An 18,869-nucleotide genomic window follows, 5' to 3' on the forward strand; every position below is an offset into this window, starting at 1 on the left:
AATGAAGGTAAGTGTAAATGTATTTAATTTGAATTCTTTTATATCCATATTCAGTGTCATGGAAGGAAGCACCATCTTATCTTGGCTGTATCTTGTTGTGAATGTGCGACTGAATTGATCACAAGGCTAGTTGATTCAAGACTATCTTCAACAGAAAGCCTGCTATATTTCCAAAATGATTGTGACACCCTTTCAAAAGTCCAACAACCTGTTGGCCAGCATCAGCACCTGACTTCACAGATGCTCTTCTTCAAGAATGGTCAAATCAAATTCAAATTCAAATTCAAATTTTATTTGTCACATACACAGTCATACACGGTATGATGTGCAGTGAAATGCTTTTTTGCGACAGTATTACAAATGTTGCAAGTAAACAATGAACCAATATGCAAATATTGCAAACATAACCAAATATTACACTTTTACGTCTTTAACATAAAATATGTTAAAGACGTGAAGGTGTGCAAATGAGTTACAGACAATGTTTAAAGAAAAGAGAAAAAGAGCCATAAAAAAAAAGAGCAGTAAAGTAAAAAGCGCAGAGTGATTTTGTGCAAAGTGATTTTGTGCAAAAGAGTCCGGAGTGATTGGAGGTGAGTGATTGGAGGTGAAAGTGCTGGAGTTCTATGTACTGTTGTTGTTGAGAGCTTGGACAGCCTGCGGGAAGAAGCTCCTCCTCATTCTCTCTGTGTTGGTCTTCAGGGAGCGAAAGCGTTTCCCTGATCGCAGCAGAGAGAAGGGGTGGGGTTGGGGTTGGGCTGGCCCTGGTGCAGCATCGTTTGCTGTAGATAGATTGAAGGTCAGGGAGCTTGGTACAGATGATTCGTTCGGCTGATCGAACCACCCTCTGTAGGGCTCGCCTGTCCTTCATGGTGCTGAAGGTGTTGATGTGACAGGACCATAACAGGTCCTGCGTGATGTAGACACTGAGGTAACGGAAGCTGTCCACTCTCTCCACTGGGCTCCTGTTGATGACAGGGGTCTGGTAGGTCCTCTCCTGCTTTGTACTGAAGTCCACTATTAACTCCTTTGTCTTGCTGACGTTCAGGTGGAGATTGTTCCTCTGGCACCAGTTCGCCAGATTTCCAACCTCCTCCAGGTAGTCCGTCTCGTCGTTGTCAGAGATCAGGCCCACCACAACAGTGTCGTCAGCAAACTTGATGATGGTGGTGGAGTTTGTAGTGGCTGTACAGTCATGGGTGTACAGGGAGTACAGCAGGGGGCTCAAAACACAGCCCAGGGGGGCTCTAGTGCTGAGGGTGATGGAGGTTGAGACATGTCCACCCATCCTTACTGCCTGTGGTCTCCCGGTTAGGAAGTTGGAGATTCACTGACAGAGAGATGAGCCCAGGTCAGAAATTCAAATAAGCACACACCTTTGGGACCGGTGAACTGGAGGGCTGGAGGGGGTCCTGGCGTCCCTCCTTAAAGGAGGTGCTGTCACTCATAGACCAGGAGGAGGAGCTCCACTGGAGAGAGGACAAACAGACTAAACAGCAGCTTCTAGCAGCACTTAATGACATTTAATCCATCTTTCCAACTCCAACTCATTTCCTTTTTCATGTGCAATAAGGTTTCTTAATGAGTAATTTTTATGTATTCAAACAGGATACAACGTGACTGACTGGGCCTTTAACATCAATTAAATCTAACGTTTAAAATAGCTCATATTGTACTTATCCAGTTATACCAAACCAATTAAATATTCACGTTAATTCTTCTTCTGTTGCAGTACAGAAAAAAACAATTTATTATTCATTTCTTAATTTATGTACATATCTGTTTATAGTTTGACACATCACTGCTTCACTCATATGCACTGTACCTGTGTATTAGTGTCATGTGATGTGACAATAAAAGCCATTTGATTTGACAAAGGATGTTTAATGTCTTCTCTGGTCATTAATTCAGAACAAATGACATCATAAGATAAAAGATCTGCACTTGTTAAAGTACAAAATTATAGAGGGCAGATTTTCTAAACTCAGTGAGCCGTACATGATAAAACAAATTCCAACCAACCATCCATCCATCCATCCCACCCTTCTCCTTCTCCTTCCCACCCTCTCCACTGATGGCGCAGCGTCCGTCCACTCCACATCCTCTCCTGCACCACCAACAACAAGCACAAACACAAAGTATGAATCTTCTGTTGAATTACACCACAGTTGCAGGAGACCAACTGGCATAATCTTGCATAATATAGATGTTTATAACTTTGATCAAACTAAGTTGTTTAGCCTCCCTTCTGTACCAGGTGATTTGTTAGGTGGTTTTATTTGGTTTTATTTATTTAATTTGTTGTTATTGGGGTGCCCCCCCCAATAACAACAAATTAAATAAATAAATCCCATCATAAATAAAGTCATCCCACATGGTGGCCTTGGTCCCTCCAACCTGCACACAAAAACCATCCGCTTAGCCTCTTCTGTGTCCGTTGGGACAAGCAGGCCCTCTTCCTGCCTGTCCCAGCTGGATCCGTGGCGCTCCACCCCTCTGGAGGCGGACCCAGGCCCATGCTTGGCCCTCCCTCCTTACAGGCTACTGGAGGATGCAGCTCCGTCACTTCCCCACCCCCCTCCCCTCAGTGCTCCCCCCAAAAAACTTTGGAGGGGCACCCCCTGTGGCTGACAAAAGGGTATTTTGGGGCTCGTCCACCTTGTCTTTGACTGGCACAGTCGGGTCAGGAACTTCTTCCCTGGGGTTCTGCTCCGTTGCTTGGTCGCCATCTGGTGGACACAAAGTGGGGGCGACATACGAACACCAAAGACACACACACACACAGACAGCGACAGACAAAAGAGTGGGTCATCTGGTTCCCTCTCTGGGCTCTTCGGGAACTCCAGAGGAGGCACAGCCAGGATCACGGGAGGCGAGACCCTGACATTGGTAGGAGAGAGGGGAAGAAGGGATCTCTGATAACCCATAAGAAATGTCCCCAAATCCCTCCATTTACATTTACATTTACAGCATTTATCAGACGCCCTTATCCAGAGCGACTTACAATCAGTAGTTACAGGGACAGTCTCCCTGGAGCAACTTAGGGTTAAGTGTCTTGCTCAGGGACACAATGGTAGTAAGTGGGGTTTGAACCTGGGTCTTCTGGTTCATAGGCGAGTGTGTTACCCACTAGGCTACTACCACCCTCCAGATTTTCTACACAAAAAAATGGTACCAATAGACATTGTAGTTGCACACTCAGTTTATCACAGGTTCACAGGTTGCAAAAGGAAACTATAAATGAACAGGCACTATCAAGTGTTTATTTACATCTTGTTTAGATAAGTGTTGGTTTTTGGTTGTTTGAATATTGAATAGTATAAAATGTAGAATAGTATACAATTATCTATAATTAGTATAATATGGCGTAGGAAGTATTATTTACAATAAAATCGGCAGCCTTAGGTTGTAGTAACATGAAATCATCAAAAAAATGTGAAAGTGTAAATGTCTGTTAGCATGAGAGAGAAAAAGAGTTGTGCCTACGTGTCCGAGAGAAACATTTACATTTTCATTTACAGCATTTACCAGGCGTCCTTATCCAGAGCGACTTACAATCAGTAGTTACAGGGACAGTCCCCCCTGGAGACACTCAGGGTTAAGTGTCTTGTTCAGGGACACAATGGTAGTAAGTGGGGTTTGAACCTGGGCTTTCTGGTGAGTGTGTTACCCACTAGGCCACTACCACCCCTTAAAAAAAGAAACAGCACAGTCTGTTCCCTAAGAAACACGTACCAAGAAGTCTCTACTGCGCTTTTCTTTGTGTACAGTAGTGTTGCAAGTTTTCACGCATCCAAGAACCTCCTCTCGAGTCTGGAACTTTTCACAGCTTTTACTGTAAAATTTAGAAACAATATGCTGAATACGTTTTTTTTAGACCGGAATCCAGCATCCAACTCAAACAGTATATAACTACAACAGCGCAACTACATTATATAACTACAACAAACTACATATACTACTAATATATCACAGTATGGTGAATTATGTATTTTATTAAATAAACTACCATAAGTTAACACCCGCAGTGTCTGTTTAACTAACAAGGCTGGAAGCGGATCCTTCAAATGAATTAAATGATTAAGAACTGTAGATTATTGGGTCACTGAGTCTTGAGAAACATGAGAAATACGAACAGATTCTCTGAAGAGAGAATCATTAACTGCATTAATCTAATCAAATCTACAGTCATGGAGGGGAAACCAGTGAAAGGACAAACAGTGAACAGGTTATTGTGACAAGAATGAAATATCTACATTAAGTTTAAAAATGAAAGTATGAAATGCAGTTCAATTTGGCATATGAAGTAAAAGCCTGCACCGCATAAAATGAAAACAGTGCAGTTTGCAGTTATGAATAATGCATAAACAAAACCCGTGTTTGTGTTCATAAAGGCGTTGTCACCCTCTGATCAAATGTTTACTCAAGTCTGATGCAACCTTCAGTCACACATTAACAAGTGCCAGGCGGGGTGGAATGGGTGGAGCGCACAGTATAAAGGGGCAGGGCAACTGACTGTAAACAACCACGACGTTCTGAGACAGGCAGACTGAGGTCCTCAACATGAGTTTTGTGGATGTGAAAAATCTAGAGCCCACCACTTTCGAAGATCGCTACTATGATGAATATGAATATTACAACTTAACGGATCGATACACTGGTGAGTGCAGCGACTTCATTTCTTGCATTTCTTTCTGTGCACACATCTCTTCACCTTGCTGTTTACATCATATTATGATTTTCTTCCTGCTCTCTGTTCAGGTGGTACCAGCCGTAAAGGAAGAACCAAGAAGGAGTCCAGTTTCAACACCAACCATCAGAACCCTGCAGGCCATGAGCGAAAAATATTGGAGAAACTCCAGAATGCAGACAAGAAGTCAAAGGAATGAGCACATGAGGTTGCCTTTTCATGTTAAATGTTGAAATGTGTTGTAGAATTTCCACTCGACATGAAAACTGACACATTCCTTCCTGGAGAATGAAATAAACCGATACTTCCTATCTAAAGACAACCAGGACCCAGCGGCGCAGCATGTGGGCTTTGAATTTTGTGTTGTTGTTATCTGTGTTTTCTTTGCTGCTTTTGCAGCCCAACTTCAAGATGTGAGGCTGGTGTGTGATGCTGTTCGCCAGGCATGTAGAACATGTTTGGTTTCGTTTGGTTACGGGTTTGAGACCATGCTCTATGTAAAGTGCCTGTAAAGAACAATAAAGAACACGTGTTTTTTTTCCCCCTTGTGGACACAATGGTTTCTTCTGCTGTAAGTACAGCTGTGGTTTACCAAAAGACTAAACCTGAACAAGACTGGGGATTGTGCGTAAGGTATATGAAACAGGTTCCAAGTCCTAGCTTTGAATGTGTGTGAAAAATCTGCTACCATTTAAACTGACAGAGTTTCCATTAAAACAATGAATGGTGGACCTTGATGGAGGGGTTAGCCTGGGTGAATAATTAAATTCAAGAAACAGATTAAGCTGTAGAGGTCAATTCAGACTGGACAAAGGCCGAACAAATTTTCATTGTGCAAACAGATGGTTCTAATAAATACATGTCAGAAATAAAACAGCCACATGGCCAGTACAGTGTAGACAGTTTTTCTATGTAGACAAAAGCATTGATTTAGCATTTTTTAGGCAAACTATTAAAAGAACAGCAGTTAGTCAAGCAGAACATGGTGCTTTTTATACATGCTAATCCTGGTTACACAAACAGAAATCCGAAAGATTCAAGCATTGGGGATAGCAGAACATCTGGTGTCAAGCCGACACTGCTGGTAAGTGGTATGTCAAACAGGTCTTACAATGATAGCACTAATGGCACTGTTAAAGGTACGAAAGTCTGCATACAAATCTGGGGACCAGGATATGTACAGCAGAGCAAGAGCAGACCTTCAAAAAGGCCTCAGGGAAGCAAAACAATACTACTCAATCAAACTATCAGATAACCTCTCAGACAACAACCCCAGGAAGGTGTGGGAGGGCCTGAAACACATCACCAATTACAAAGGCGGTAGGACTCATAAAGAAAACATGGACATCTCACTAGCAGAACTAAACCATTTCTTTGCAGACACCCATATCACAGAAACCACCCTGCCCATAGTCTCCTCTAAGCGCAAATAAATATTTGTTCAAATGTAAGTATTTCTTTAACATCACTTTTGATGAGGTTTTTTTTTTTAATCTGTGCCATTCTGTGCTGGGGCAGTGGTGCCCCACACACTGCAGAGGGCACATTTTATTGTGTGCACCATGTTCTGTGCTGCAGTGTTTCACAATGACAATCACTTTAAATTATAGCATTTTATATTATTACGGCAACCCAGCATGGAGCAGTATGGAGAATGTAGGCAGGAGTGTGTTCATAAAGCATACTGCTCTGGACCCCTATTGCCTAGATGCTATTTATAGTGGTTTTTTGATGTGCCCCTGTCCATATGTGGGCCTTAAATGTGCCTACAGACATGGCAAAATAAACTAGAAAGCCTCCAGGATAATACTTGTAGTCATATGGGGCATTCATGTCATAGGTTCATTAAATGTAAAGCAGCTCATTACAACTCCAGGTACATTAAATCGCAGTCTAATACTACGTTAGATAAACCTGAAGTGAAGTGATCAGCATTGTGAAACACTGCAGCACTGCGCATGGTGGCACACAACGAAATGTGTCCTCTGTGTTTAACCATCACAAAAAGATGGGTGGTAGTAGCCTAGTGGGTAACACACTCGCCTATGAACCAGAAGTTCAAACCCCACTTACTACCATTGTGTCCCTGAGCAAGACACTTAACCCTAAATTTCTCCAGGGGGGGAATGAATCTGTAACTACTGATTGTAAGTCGCTCTGGATAAGGGCGTCTAATAAATGCTGTAAATGTAAATGTAATGCAGTGGGCAGTGTGTGGGGAGCACAGTGGATTCGAATCTTCTGATTATGGGTCAATTTCCTTACCCTCTAAGGTGATAACTGCACTCTTAATATTCTGGCATTTTTATAACTACTTTGGTCAATTTCTGATTTATGAAATGAGAAATAATGACATTAAGTCCCAGATGTGTCCAAAATCCTGTAGGAAAGATCTACATTGTAAAACATGCAAGTAACAGAGAGGATGGAATTTATTTTTCATATTTTCAGTTCCTTGTAACATCAAGGGGTGGCAGCAGTGTTTCAATTAGGAAAAATTGACATAGATCTAAAGTTTATATGTAACTTATGAATTTAAAGAAATATTAGGGTGTATAAAATGATCGTTCTTATATTAAAGGCAACATTTATTAACATATAAGGTCAAATAAATTACACTTTGTGGAAACAATAAATATTATTTTAGACTGATTATGCAAAATCAGGCTTTATTTGTGTATTTACACAAAATAATTATTTCCTAATAGCTTATTACACCTTTTGAGAAAGGTACAATAATATTCACATGGTGCTCTGCACTATACATGTCAACATTTTGCATTGCCATGTTCATGCCAAATATATCTGCTGTTATATTTGACGCAGCCTGAGGGCTTGCAGATCCTGGAGCAATACACGGAACATTTTTAGAACCTAACCCTGTCCCCCGCTGTCTGGAGGAGGGATTGAATTCTGCTGCTCCTCATGCCTTGGAAGAATTCTGGACTGTCCTTTAATACTTTATGTGCTTTAATTGCATTTCAAGCAATTGTGTATAACATCAGCATATCTCCAGAACATTTTTTTTCAGACAAAGCCTTATGCTCAGAGAATTCTGCTAATGTTCACGATAGATTATATAACAGCAGAATGGTCCAGATCTGAGAACACTGGATTTTAGACTGGATTTTTTACACTTCCTGTAAGGGTTAAAATTATTTTAATGACATTAAAATTTCCATTGCATTTATTGAAGGTTACATACCTGCAGACAGTATGAGTGTGGAATAAAAAACAATTTCTCATATTCCACTGAAATTCCCCTGCCTGCCATAATTCTGCATGAGCCTTTACCATAACCATAATCTGTTTATGTAATTCACCCACTCCTCCAGTCCATATTAAACAAACACACACACACACTCACACACACACACAAAGCAGAGTAGAAACGCAATTCTAATACTCTTGTGTATAATCACACTGCACATGCATGCAATATATATATTAGTATATTAATATTTATTTTAATTATCTGAATTAATTCAAAATTTTAACAGTAACTTTGGAAATAGTCTGATGAAACATAATATGTTCTGAAAACATAATATGTTCAGTATGTCATCTGTGTGTCATGTTTATTGTAGCTTATTTAGTAGTTTAAATGCATACCCAATTTGCCTGTGTATTGTGTAATTAAAAATATCCAGTTAATGTTACATTGCTCATGGCCAGTAGTGCATAAATGTAGGGGAACCTATAGTACTTCTGTGAAATAATGATGTAAGGAAGAGAAAATTAATCTTGTTGGACACAAGCCCTGCTCAGCTTTTTACCCCCGACCTCCATCCCTCTCCATCCCTGACTTTCCATCCCCCTCTTCTTCTAAAACAACATTACTGGTGGTTTAAGTAGCTGCCCTTGTTGCCTAGCAACTGGACCTCCAAAAGAAATTCCAAAAGGGACCGTAGAGACCACATACTAAAATCTATATTGCATTTAAGTGTGTGTGCGGGGGGCAGGTGTGTGTGTGTGTGTGTGGATAATGTATATGATGGAATGAGAACATCAGTACATACCAGCTCAGTGATGTGACTGATATTCTGAATAGGATGACATTCACATATCTCAAAATTTCCATTGCTGCAGGACAGGATTAAGACTCTTTAGTGTCTCTGGCACTGGAAAAGGTGGGGCATGAGTTCATCACTTAAAGTGGCCAACAAGTAGTAATTGTAGCATTTTGACTGGAATAAAACTGATTGTGTGGAAAGAAAATAATATTTAGTGCTCAGAAATGAGCCCTAATCTTGATGCTAATTGGAACTATTCATTGATTTGTCATAGTTTTATCTTTTAAATTTTAGCACTGCAACTTTTATCATTTTAATCATTTTATCATTATCATTTTTTTTATTGTGACACCCGGGCAATTGGGAGAACACAGCCGGTGTCCAGGCACGTAATTAAGGAGTCTTAAGTAATCTCTGCTGAAGCCAATTAGGCATGATTACTCAGGACTCCCTAAAAGCAGGGCGGCAGCACCCAGTGGGTATATGTTACGTCCTGGTCACGGGACGTAACACTGTGGACAAACTCATACCTTGTAGGTTTTATTTTTTAGTCTGTTCTTTTCCTCCTCCTCTGTCTTTGGATCCATGCCTTAGGGTTGCTTTTAGTTTATTTCTGTTTTGGTAATTTCTTTTGTGTTTCAGAATAAAATACTTCTGTTTGAGTAGCTTCTGCACTTCTCCTTCCATTTATTTTATATTCAACCTGGGAATGGGTGGGGCTCCACTATTGTTTATTGTTATGTACCTTTCTCATCTCAGTTGAAACTTATCATTATTGAATAACTGTGATAACTCTTGCCTTTAAAATATGTATATATTTCCCCCAATGGTCTGAAAATGCTGAGGGCTGAAGTAATTTGAATGAGTTATTGGTGGTTTATTTAATTCAATAACATCTGTTCTCCTCTGCAGCACAAAGTGATTAAATGAGTCAAATTTGCCAGACAATCCTGCTTTTTCAAACATCTTTATCTTGAACGTTTGATGCATTGGGTCAAGCAATGGTTCCAAAAAACAGGTTTGTTCTCACCGGTGTCTGTGGGGTCAAGCAGGAGTTCTGATGACAAGAAAAAACTCTTCTCACTGGCATTTTATGTTTTAGTCTGAGAAAGACAACACGATAAAGGAGGCTTATGAAGTCATTTCTAACCATGTTGTGGAAAATAATAACCAGGAGGACAAGGCTGAATGAGAAGAATAATGAGGGGAATATAAAGATGATGTAATGGATCCAACATTGTGCTGGGTACTTCCTTTAAAGAAACCCCCATATCCTCCACTACTGAAATGGAAGTGTCAGAAATGGAGGACTGCGCTTGTGCTAAAGAGGAAGAATTGATGGTAACATTAAAGCATGTTGTAAGTCGCTTTAGGTAAGGGCATCGGCCAAATGCCCCAAATGTAAAATATAATTAATAAAACGATGAAGAAGAACCAGAAGAAGAGGTCACCGTCAAGATAGAAGAGAATGCCTCTTTGTTGTTTATAATATTTTAATATTATATAGGAAAAAAAAACACATTTCTGAATATTTCATTTCTTTTGTTTTAGGTTACTAGACTGTATGTATGTAAAAGAATGACAGCCAATTAACTCCACGTTGTCTTCTACAACATTCTCACTGCGTCTGCATACAACTGCCTTGTCATGTCATCTGAGATCAAGCCAGCCTGGAATCAGGGACATATAACAAGTAGAAGCTATTCATAGATAAGCTTGGTCGATACCTAGTGATACCTCACATAATTCTCGTCTGGACTACAGTAACGGCCTATTGTTCGTTCTTCCCACCACAGTCTTTAACAGGATACAGTAACTCAGCTGCCTCGGTTTCTTTTCTTGTTTAAAGCCTTTTTTAACTCTAGAGTGTCTGTCTATGCCCTGTGGAGCCCAGTCACTGACCTGAGCCCAGTGTCCTGGGATAGGCTCTGGCAGCCACAAGGAGTGACTTGTCTTGACAGGTTATTCCATGTACAGTTGTAACCAAAAGTTTGGAGAATGAAACAAATACTGCTTTTCACAAAGTTTGCTGCCTCCATTTTTATTGTGGCAATAGAATATTCTCCAAAATGAAGAGTGATCAGATGAATTGTGATGTTCGTCTTTGCCATGAAAAAAAAAAACATTTCCACTGCATTTCATCCCGGCCACAAAATGACCTGCTGAGATCATTTCAGTGAACCTCTCATTAACACAAGTGAGAGTGTTTAGGAGGCTGGAGGTCATACTGTCATGCTGATTGAGATAGAATAGCAGACTGGATGCTTTAAAAGGAGGGTGATGCTTGAAATCGCTGTTCTACCTGCAAGGAAACATTTGCCATCATCATTGTGTTGCATAAAATGGGCTTCACAGGAGAGGATATTGCTGCTACTAAGGTTGCTCCTAAATGAACCATTTATCAGATCATCAAAAACTTCAAGGAGAGAGGTTCAAGTGTTGTGAAGAAGGCTTCAGGGTGATTCAGCTGTGGGATTGGGGTGCCACCAGTGCAGATCTACTTCAGGAATGGCAGCAGGCTGGTGTGAGTGCATCTGAACACACAGTGAGGTGAAGAGGATGGCCTGGTGTCAAGAATGGCAGCAAAAAAGCCACTTCTCTCCAAGAAAAACATCAAGGACAGACTGATATTCTGCCAGAAAGTACAGGGATTGGACTGCTGAGGACTGGGGTCATTTTCTCTGATGAAGCCCCCTTCCGTTTGTTTGGGGCGTCTGGATAAATGATTGTCCGGTGAAGAAAATGTGGCGCTACCATCAGTCCTGTCTCAGTAAAACATCCTGAGACCATTCATGTGTGGGGCTGCTTCTCATTCAAGGGAGTAGGTTCACTCACAATTTTGCCTAAGAACACAGCCATGAATAAATAATGGTACCAAAACATCCTCCGACAGCAACTTCTGCCAAACATCCAAGAACAGTTTGGTGAGGAATTATGTCTTTTCCAGCATGATGGAGCATCGTGCATGAGGCCAAAGTGAGAACTAAGAACAAAACATTGAAATTTTAAGTCCATGGCCAGGAAACTCACACCTCAAGAGGCTGGTGGGCAAACCCAACAATTATGACTCCAAGCACTAATATGAAGTCAGGATTTGGAGCATTGGAGACCCCAAGATGCGCCAGCACCGGAATACACCCCCCCAAGAGCTGGTTGAGTGGTTTCTTCCGGTGATACATGGGTTGAGTCGCCACGGTATGATGCTGATGCCTATCGTGATCGTGAAACCCGGAATCGGCAAACCCGGAGAACCTCAATGAGGAAGCGTTCCTCAAGTGGGGATATGGGCCGGCTCCAGCCGGAATGGCCGGAGTTCTGCCCATGGGACCTGATTGCACCCTGGCTCAAGGGTGTAAGCAAGGTGGACTACCCACGGAATTCCGGTGTGATGACACAGACGACGACGAGAGCGAGGATGAAGTGAGTTAGTGGGAGCAGAACCCCAGGGAGGAAGCTCCTGACCCGACTGCACCGGTCCAGAGGGGGTGGAGTCCATGGAGCCCCCTGGATGGCATGAGAATCCAGCTGGGACAGGCAGGAAGAGGGCGCAGGGAGGGACACAGGAAGTATCAAAGGGGACGTGCAGGGGCTGCACATCACCAGAAGCCATCCACACTGCCTACTCCACTGATGTTACTGCTGGGAGCTACCCTCTCGTCCCCCGGGGTAAACCCCAACAAACAGGCTGAGAGTCTTGGGGCTAACAAAAAGCCAACCCCAGCCCTCCGCCTCTTACCCAGAGCAACTCCAGCAAAGGAGAGTGTCCAACCTCTCTCAAGGACTTGGGTTCCAGAGCCAATGCTATGTGTCGAGGTGAGTCTGACTGTATACCCGGTACCGCTCAACCTCTTCCATAAGCTCCAGCTCTTTCCCCACCAGAGCGGTGACATTCCATGCCCCAACAGCCAGTTTCCTTGTCTGGGGATCGGACCGCCAAAGCTCCTGCCTCAGTCTGCCACCCAATCCATATTGCACCGAAACCTTCATGTTCCTCCTGCGGGACGTGGGTCCACAGTTGGATAGGCCACCAGGTGCTCGCTCACGGGTCCCAACCCCAGGCCTGGCTCCAGGGTGGGACTTTATTTTCACTCTAAAACAGTGTATACTATTGTGTGTTATATTGTCACTAAATTACAAAATGAAAGTAAAATTGTAAGTGAGTAAGACTAAAGGGAAAACTGAATTGACTTGCTTTAAATGCTTTAAATAAAATTCAAACTAACTGGCAATCAGGAGGACACTGTGAAAGATTAAAGGACAGTTGAAGGCAGTGGTGGCCTAGCGGTTACATTTACATTTACAGCATTTATCAGACGCCCTTATCCAGAGCGACTTACAATCAGTAGTTACAGGGACAGTGTCCCCCTGGAGCAACTTAGGGTTAAGTGTCTTGCTCAGGGACACAATGGTAGTAAGTGGGATTTGAACCCGGGTCTTCTGGTTCATAGGCGAGTGTGTTACCCACTAGGCTACTACCACCCTACGGAAGCGGCTCCGTAATCATAAGGTTGCTGGTTTGAATCCCGGTCCGCCAAGGTGCCTCTGAGGTGCCACTGAGCAAAGTCCCCACACACTGCTCCCCGGGCGCCTGTCATGGCTGCCCACTGCTCACCAAGGGTGATGGTTTAAAAGCAGAGGACACATTACGTTATGTGCACCATAACTTAAAATTTGTTTTTACAGTTCTCTTTTTACAGTCAAAATAGAAGCATTTCCACATGCACTACGCAGCAAGAGGTCTGGGACTAAACAGCTGTGAAGCTAATTGTAAAAAAAACAATAGGAATCTCAAAGATTGGCACCATGGAGAATGAGTCCATTAAGTGCATTAAGTGATCACACACAATCCTCACTCTTTAATGTATCTGGGGTTTCTTCAGTTGGTTCAGGTCCTGGCTCAAAAACATTCTTTATTTTTAAATAAAGTCAGCGTACTTCCGCAATATACTAAATGACCATCAATCCATCAACTCATTTGGGCATGTTTGGTGATATTTTGGACACCATATGTGTCATTTGAGATTTCTCAGGAACCAACGAATAAAACATTTTTTTACTTGAGACTAGAAAAATGCGAGAAATAAAAAAAAAAAATTAAAATAAAAAATGGAAGTTGTATAAAATAAACTATATACAATTCCAATAGTCAATGGAATAAATGAACTATATCTACATTATTGTGTATTATACCAGTTCTTTTTAGAAGTGAGGCATAGTGGCACCAGGCACGTTCTGTAGTGTATGGGTGTGTTCTCCCTGTAGATGCCAGCATCCTGCAGTATCCCGTCAGTGCTTGGAAGAGAGGTGGGGGTAGAAAAAGGGGTCTAAAAATCTGAATCACTTTTGTCTGCCTCAACTTCTCCTGCACACAGGAGATCCTCTTTATCAGACTGTCACGACCTGGGGTCAGTGAGGGATGGAGACGCAGAAGCAGGACATTGGAACAAAAACAAGATTTATTTTAAAAAACCAAAATAGAGGGCACAAGGGAAACCAAAACTAGACACGAGGGACAATAAAGGAAATAAAGGGAACTTGAACAAACCAGCAGATGTGTGGCAATTAATGGCAGGAACTGAAAACACATCACCAAAGGTAAGGAGTCCAGTGTCCACATTAATGCGGCTGTCTTTTCTCTCTGCTGTCTCTGCCCTTTTATCAGGTCCCTGATCACTGGCTCCTAATCAGTGGCCGCTGTGCGTGATCAGGGTTCTGTTGTCAGGTTGACAGGCACGGACGAAGATTCTACAGGATAAATTGCTGTCCTTCACCAGTATATCCAGCACCTCCCCAGTCGTAAAATCTAGACCCCCCCTATTATAGTTCGGTCTTCTTTCAGCACCAGCAGAGTCTATCGCGTGTTCTGGACTGTTGTGCATTTTATCAGTAATTGTGCACAATATGCGCAGAAATACGATCACATTGATAGTTTTGAATGGTTCACGCCTCGTTTGAATCGGCTGAGCCTGTAGAACATTTGTGGAATTAATGTCATCAACACCATTCACCAACCACAAGGCCTGAAACACTGCATGAAGGGTGAATGAAGGCTGAATGAAGGCTTTCAGTGCTGGGCAGGGGTACGGTTTTCAGACTGCGTATTGAGCTATTCATTTACTCCAGCTGGAGTCGTGATTTTTGGTTATGTTCGTTTGAGTGCATAGTGCTGGAATTGTATTTTATTTAGGTTGTTTTGATTTTTCAAAAAGAAAAAACAACAATATGCAATATGTACATGGGTGTTAAAATTGTGAGTGCTGTGCTGTATTTTGTACAGGTAATAAATTGACATTGGGAGCTTCTTAACTCGTTATCTGTATCAATCAATCAAATTTGATTTATACAGCGCTTTTTACAATGTACATTGTCACAAAGTGCCTAACAACAGAACAGTGCTGACGGCCCCAAGTGAGCAAGCCAAAGGCAACAGTGACAAGGTAAAACTTTTTAGAGGAACTTGCTCTTCGTCTTCTGCTCAGCACTTTATTATCCTGGGATGTTCAATGAGATTTATCCAGGAATTATGGCATTAAGAGTTTGTTGCTGTCCTGTTGTGTATTATGATGTAGTGTTGAAGAAGCATTTTAGAATTCCAGCCATTGACTATCAGGAGGGGTCAGCAGATAGCTTGTAAGTGCCAGGTGGTAAGTGCCAAAACAGGGAAATCCATGTGTATCCAGGATACTCTCCAGGAGAGATTTAACATTTACATCGGAGTGGATGATGAGTAATAAAGGAAAGAGAAGGCTGTGTTAGTAATAGTAATAACTATTGCAGCATTACCAGATGTGAGAGGAGTGTTTGCAAAAGCCTGACTATATGAGTAGTTTTTTAGTCTAGATTTAAATATTGTGACAGTGTCTGGTTCCTGAATATTTGGGGCTTTGTAAGCAAATGCTCTATTTCCTAGCAGTGACTTTGTGTACAGCAATTCCTCTGCATTTAACCCATCACCCTGAGCAGTGAGCAGTGGGCAGCCATAACAGGCTCTCGGGGAGCAGTGTGCGGGGACGGTGCTTTGCAACCTTCTGATTACGGGGCCGTTTCCCTAACCACTGCACCACCACTGCCCCAACCGCTGCACCACCACTGCCCCAACCGCTGCACCACCACTGCCCCAACCACTGCACCACCACTGCCCCAACCGCTGCACCACCACTGCCCTAACCACTGCACCACCACTGCCCCAACCACTGCACCACCACTGCCCCAACCACTGCACCACCACTGCCCTAACCACTGCACCACCACTGCCCCAACCGCTGCACCACCACTGCCCCAACCGCTGCACCACCACTGCACCACCACTGCCCCAACCGCTGAACCACCACTGCCCTAACCGCTGCACCACCACTGCCCTAACCACTGCACCACCACTGCCCCAACCGCTGCACCACCACTGCCCTAACCGCTGCACCACCACTGCCCTAACCACTGCACCACCACTGCCCCAACCACTGCACCAGGTTGATTTTAATTCTTCCTGTTTCCTTTTGGAACCTCGAGTTGTGTTCTTTTGTGTTTTTCTTGCTTCTGTGCTACCTTTTCACCACAGACCTGAGTCATGACAGCTACCCATAATGGCAATAGTGTCACAAACAAGGGGGGGATGGAAATGATGGACACTGAGGGTAGGGAAAAAAGGAACACTGTATATTTGGAAAACAAGGGAATGGGTAAAAACAGGCCACCATGCCTTGTGCTGAAAACAGTCCCCTCTGCTGTTCCTGTGAAGAACTCTGTGCGGCTTTATCCTGCTCTTTGCTTGCCCGCCTTCACAAGTCCAGCTCTCCTGCAGGCCAGCATTCCGCAATACACACACGCTCCTGTATGTTACACAAGCACAGACAGACAACACAAAGCACAAACCAGGCAGAGAGTTACGGGGAAGCCTTGGGCTGTGTGTTGGAGATCTGCTCTGCCCCATCCACGGTGCTGCCAGGTGATACGGAGCACCAAACATGCTGATGGTAATCACCGTCAGCTGGGCGCAACCAGTGATACCCTGTACGGCTGTGGATCTGTGACTGTAAGTGTTTTTATCTGAATTTTACTGCATAGTGTGGAATAGAATCTCCATGGTTTAACGATGTAGTTCCCGCATCGGAGCGCACAACGGGAATAGAGGAGGATCTTCCAGGCGGGATGTGAACAAAGATGGTGCCACCTATAAGGTGAATGTAGCAGTAGTACACAGGCAAAGTTCTAGGAAAATTGGGATGCTTTCTAGGAACAATGGGGGAGGACACGGCTGTGCAGCTCTGTACAGGGTGGTAGTAGCCAAGTGGGTAACATACTCGCCTGTGAACCAGAAGATCCAGGTTCAAACCCCACCTACTACCATTGTGTCCCTGAGCAGGACACTTAACCCTGAGTTGCTCCAGGGGGGGACTGTCCCTGTAACTACTGACTGTAAGTCGCTCTGGTAAATACTGTAAATGTAAATTAAATGAATTGTTGAGCTAGCAACAATGAAGGGAAAGGGTGGGGGGGACACATCATGAAACACCCAGTGCAGGAGGTGCAGGACTCTTGCATTCTGGGGCTGGATTTTCTTCACCACTTTCTGCTGCCAGTTGGACCTGGGTAGGGCCATGCTGAATCACAGGGGTCCCGGTCACGTCGGCGGAGAGTGGTTGGTGCCTGACAGAGAGGCGAAACCTTTGCGCAAGGTCTGCCAGCAGAGCAGCCCCCTATGTCCTGCTTTGCAGTAGGTAATGAGGGTTAGGGGCTGGGACTGAAGCTGCACCCAAATAACTTCAGATTGCTGTGCAGAGAGGTGACCTTCCTGGGACATAGGGTTGATGAGCAGGGCCTAGGGACCAGGGAGGGGGGAAGGTAGGGCCATACGTGAGAGGCCCACCCCAGGGAACCAGAGAAAGTTAAAAACGAGCACACCCACCTGACCCAGCCACAGATGCATTTAGGGAGGGGATAGGAGTGGTCCTGTCTCAGGGTTAGCAGGAAGGAGAAAGAGTGGTGGCCTAATACTACCTCGGGGGCCACCAATTTGTGCTGCACATGGATCAGGCCTCATTGCAGCTGATAACCTTTAGAGAGGCAATTTACACAATGGCTGGAGGAACTGCAGTGCTACAAGTTCACATTGACACATTGAGGGGAAGAGCTGAGCGGGCTATTGCAGAGTTTTCGCAGATAGAGGGCAGCACGGACGGGGCTGTAGTACAGGGAACTCCAGCCAGTGTTACGGTGGGTGGAGGTGCAGCAGAAGCCACCTTTTGTAGGAGGTTTCAGCTCTCTCACCCTGAACAAAGGGGCTGTAGGCTAAATTTGATTCTTTGCAACTGATAGAGGGGGGTCCTCCAACGGAAGTGGTTGGAGCCAGGCAGATACCTAGATACCTGGTTCGCTGTGCCATGCACAGTTCTGCAAGTTCGGGCCCCTTTGGGGGGATGAAGACTCTCTGGTGTCTGTGCTAGGTGTTGTACTGTGGAAGGCTGAGAAGGCTGAGATGTGGAAGATCTTTGCAGATGCTGCAATCTCTGCACGGCTCGGAAGGGGTCACAAGGTTTCCGGTGGGGGTGGATGTTATTGGTCTGTTTCCCTTCACACAACACAACGATTGCTAGATCCTCACAGCCGAGACAGGGAAGAATAGTGGATTTCTATCAGTAAATGATGAAAAGAACATTGTTGTTCTTCCCAGCAGCAAAATGCTTTCAACAACCAAAAATTATGAAGTCTGATTGACCTCTAAAAGTTTCTTTGTTTCAATAAAGTGAATGTGTAAAAAAACAAACAACGACTAATGTAACTAAATACTATAGGTATAAAGGTAAAACTGTTGTTATTTTTATATACATTTAGTATCATTTTTTTTTTATCAATATCATCGTTTATCGTCATTTTATGAAGTAAAATAAAATATCAGCCAGTCTTGGCGTCTGTCTTTTGTGCATGCACTGCTGCCCAATAAGTGAAGCAGCGTGTGGGGACGGCGCCATGATCAAAGGATCCTCAGTGGCACCTTGACAGTCCGGGATTTTAACTGTAATGCTCAGCCTTGCCTTTTTGTGTCATGCGCCATTTTCACAAACATACCCAAAAATGCACTGCCGCTTAAGTCTGGTATAGACTGGTATTTTGTTGATGCCTTACATGATGTGTGTGAATTTGTATAGTCTTGTAAAGTCAAATAGGGCCCA

The 18,869-nt window shown here is 43.5% G+C and overlaps 1 protein-coding gene across 1 annotated transcript; it reads left to right on the forward strand.

The window, feature by feature from the left end:
* Nucleotides 1-4,501: 4,501 nt before the first annotated feature.
* Nucleotides 4,502-5,231, forward strand: nupr1b (nuclear protein 1b). The gene is made up of 2 exons (XM_028987437.1): nucleotides 4,502-4,660; nucleotides 4,762-5,231. The coding sequence occupies exons 1-2, from the start codon at nucleotides 4,564-4,566 to the stop codon at nucleotides 4,887-4,889; spliced, it is 225 nt and encodes a 74-aa protein (XP_028843270.1). The 5' UTR covers nucleotides 4,502-4,563; the 3' UTR covers nucleotides 4,890-5,231.
* The last annotated feature ends 13,638 nt before the right edge of the window (nucleotides 5,232-18,869 follow it).

This window comes from Denticeps clupeoides, chromosome 7, assembly GCF_900700375.1.
Source record: "Denticeps clupeoides chromosome 7, fDenClu1.1, whole genome shotgun sequence".
Taxonomy (NCBI): domain Eukaryota; kingdom Metazoa; phylum Chordata; class Actinopteri; order Clupeiformes; family Denticipitidae; genus Denticeps; species Denticeps clupeoides.

What these genes read in the sequence shown, in the direction of transcription:
- nupr1b (XM_028987437.1), top strand. Translation starts at nt 4,564, where the DNA reads ATGAGTTTTGTGGATGTGAAAAATCTAGAGCCCACCACTTTCGAAGAT. An exon ending in CTTAACGGATCGATACACTG is followed by an intron (nt 4,661 to 4,761) that starts GTGAGTGCAGCG and finishes CTCTCTGTTCAG; the next exon opens with GTGGTACCAGCCGTAAAGGA.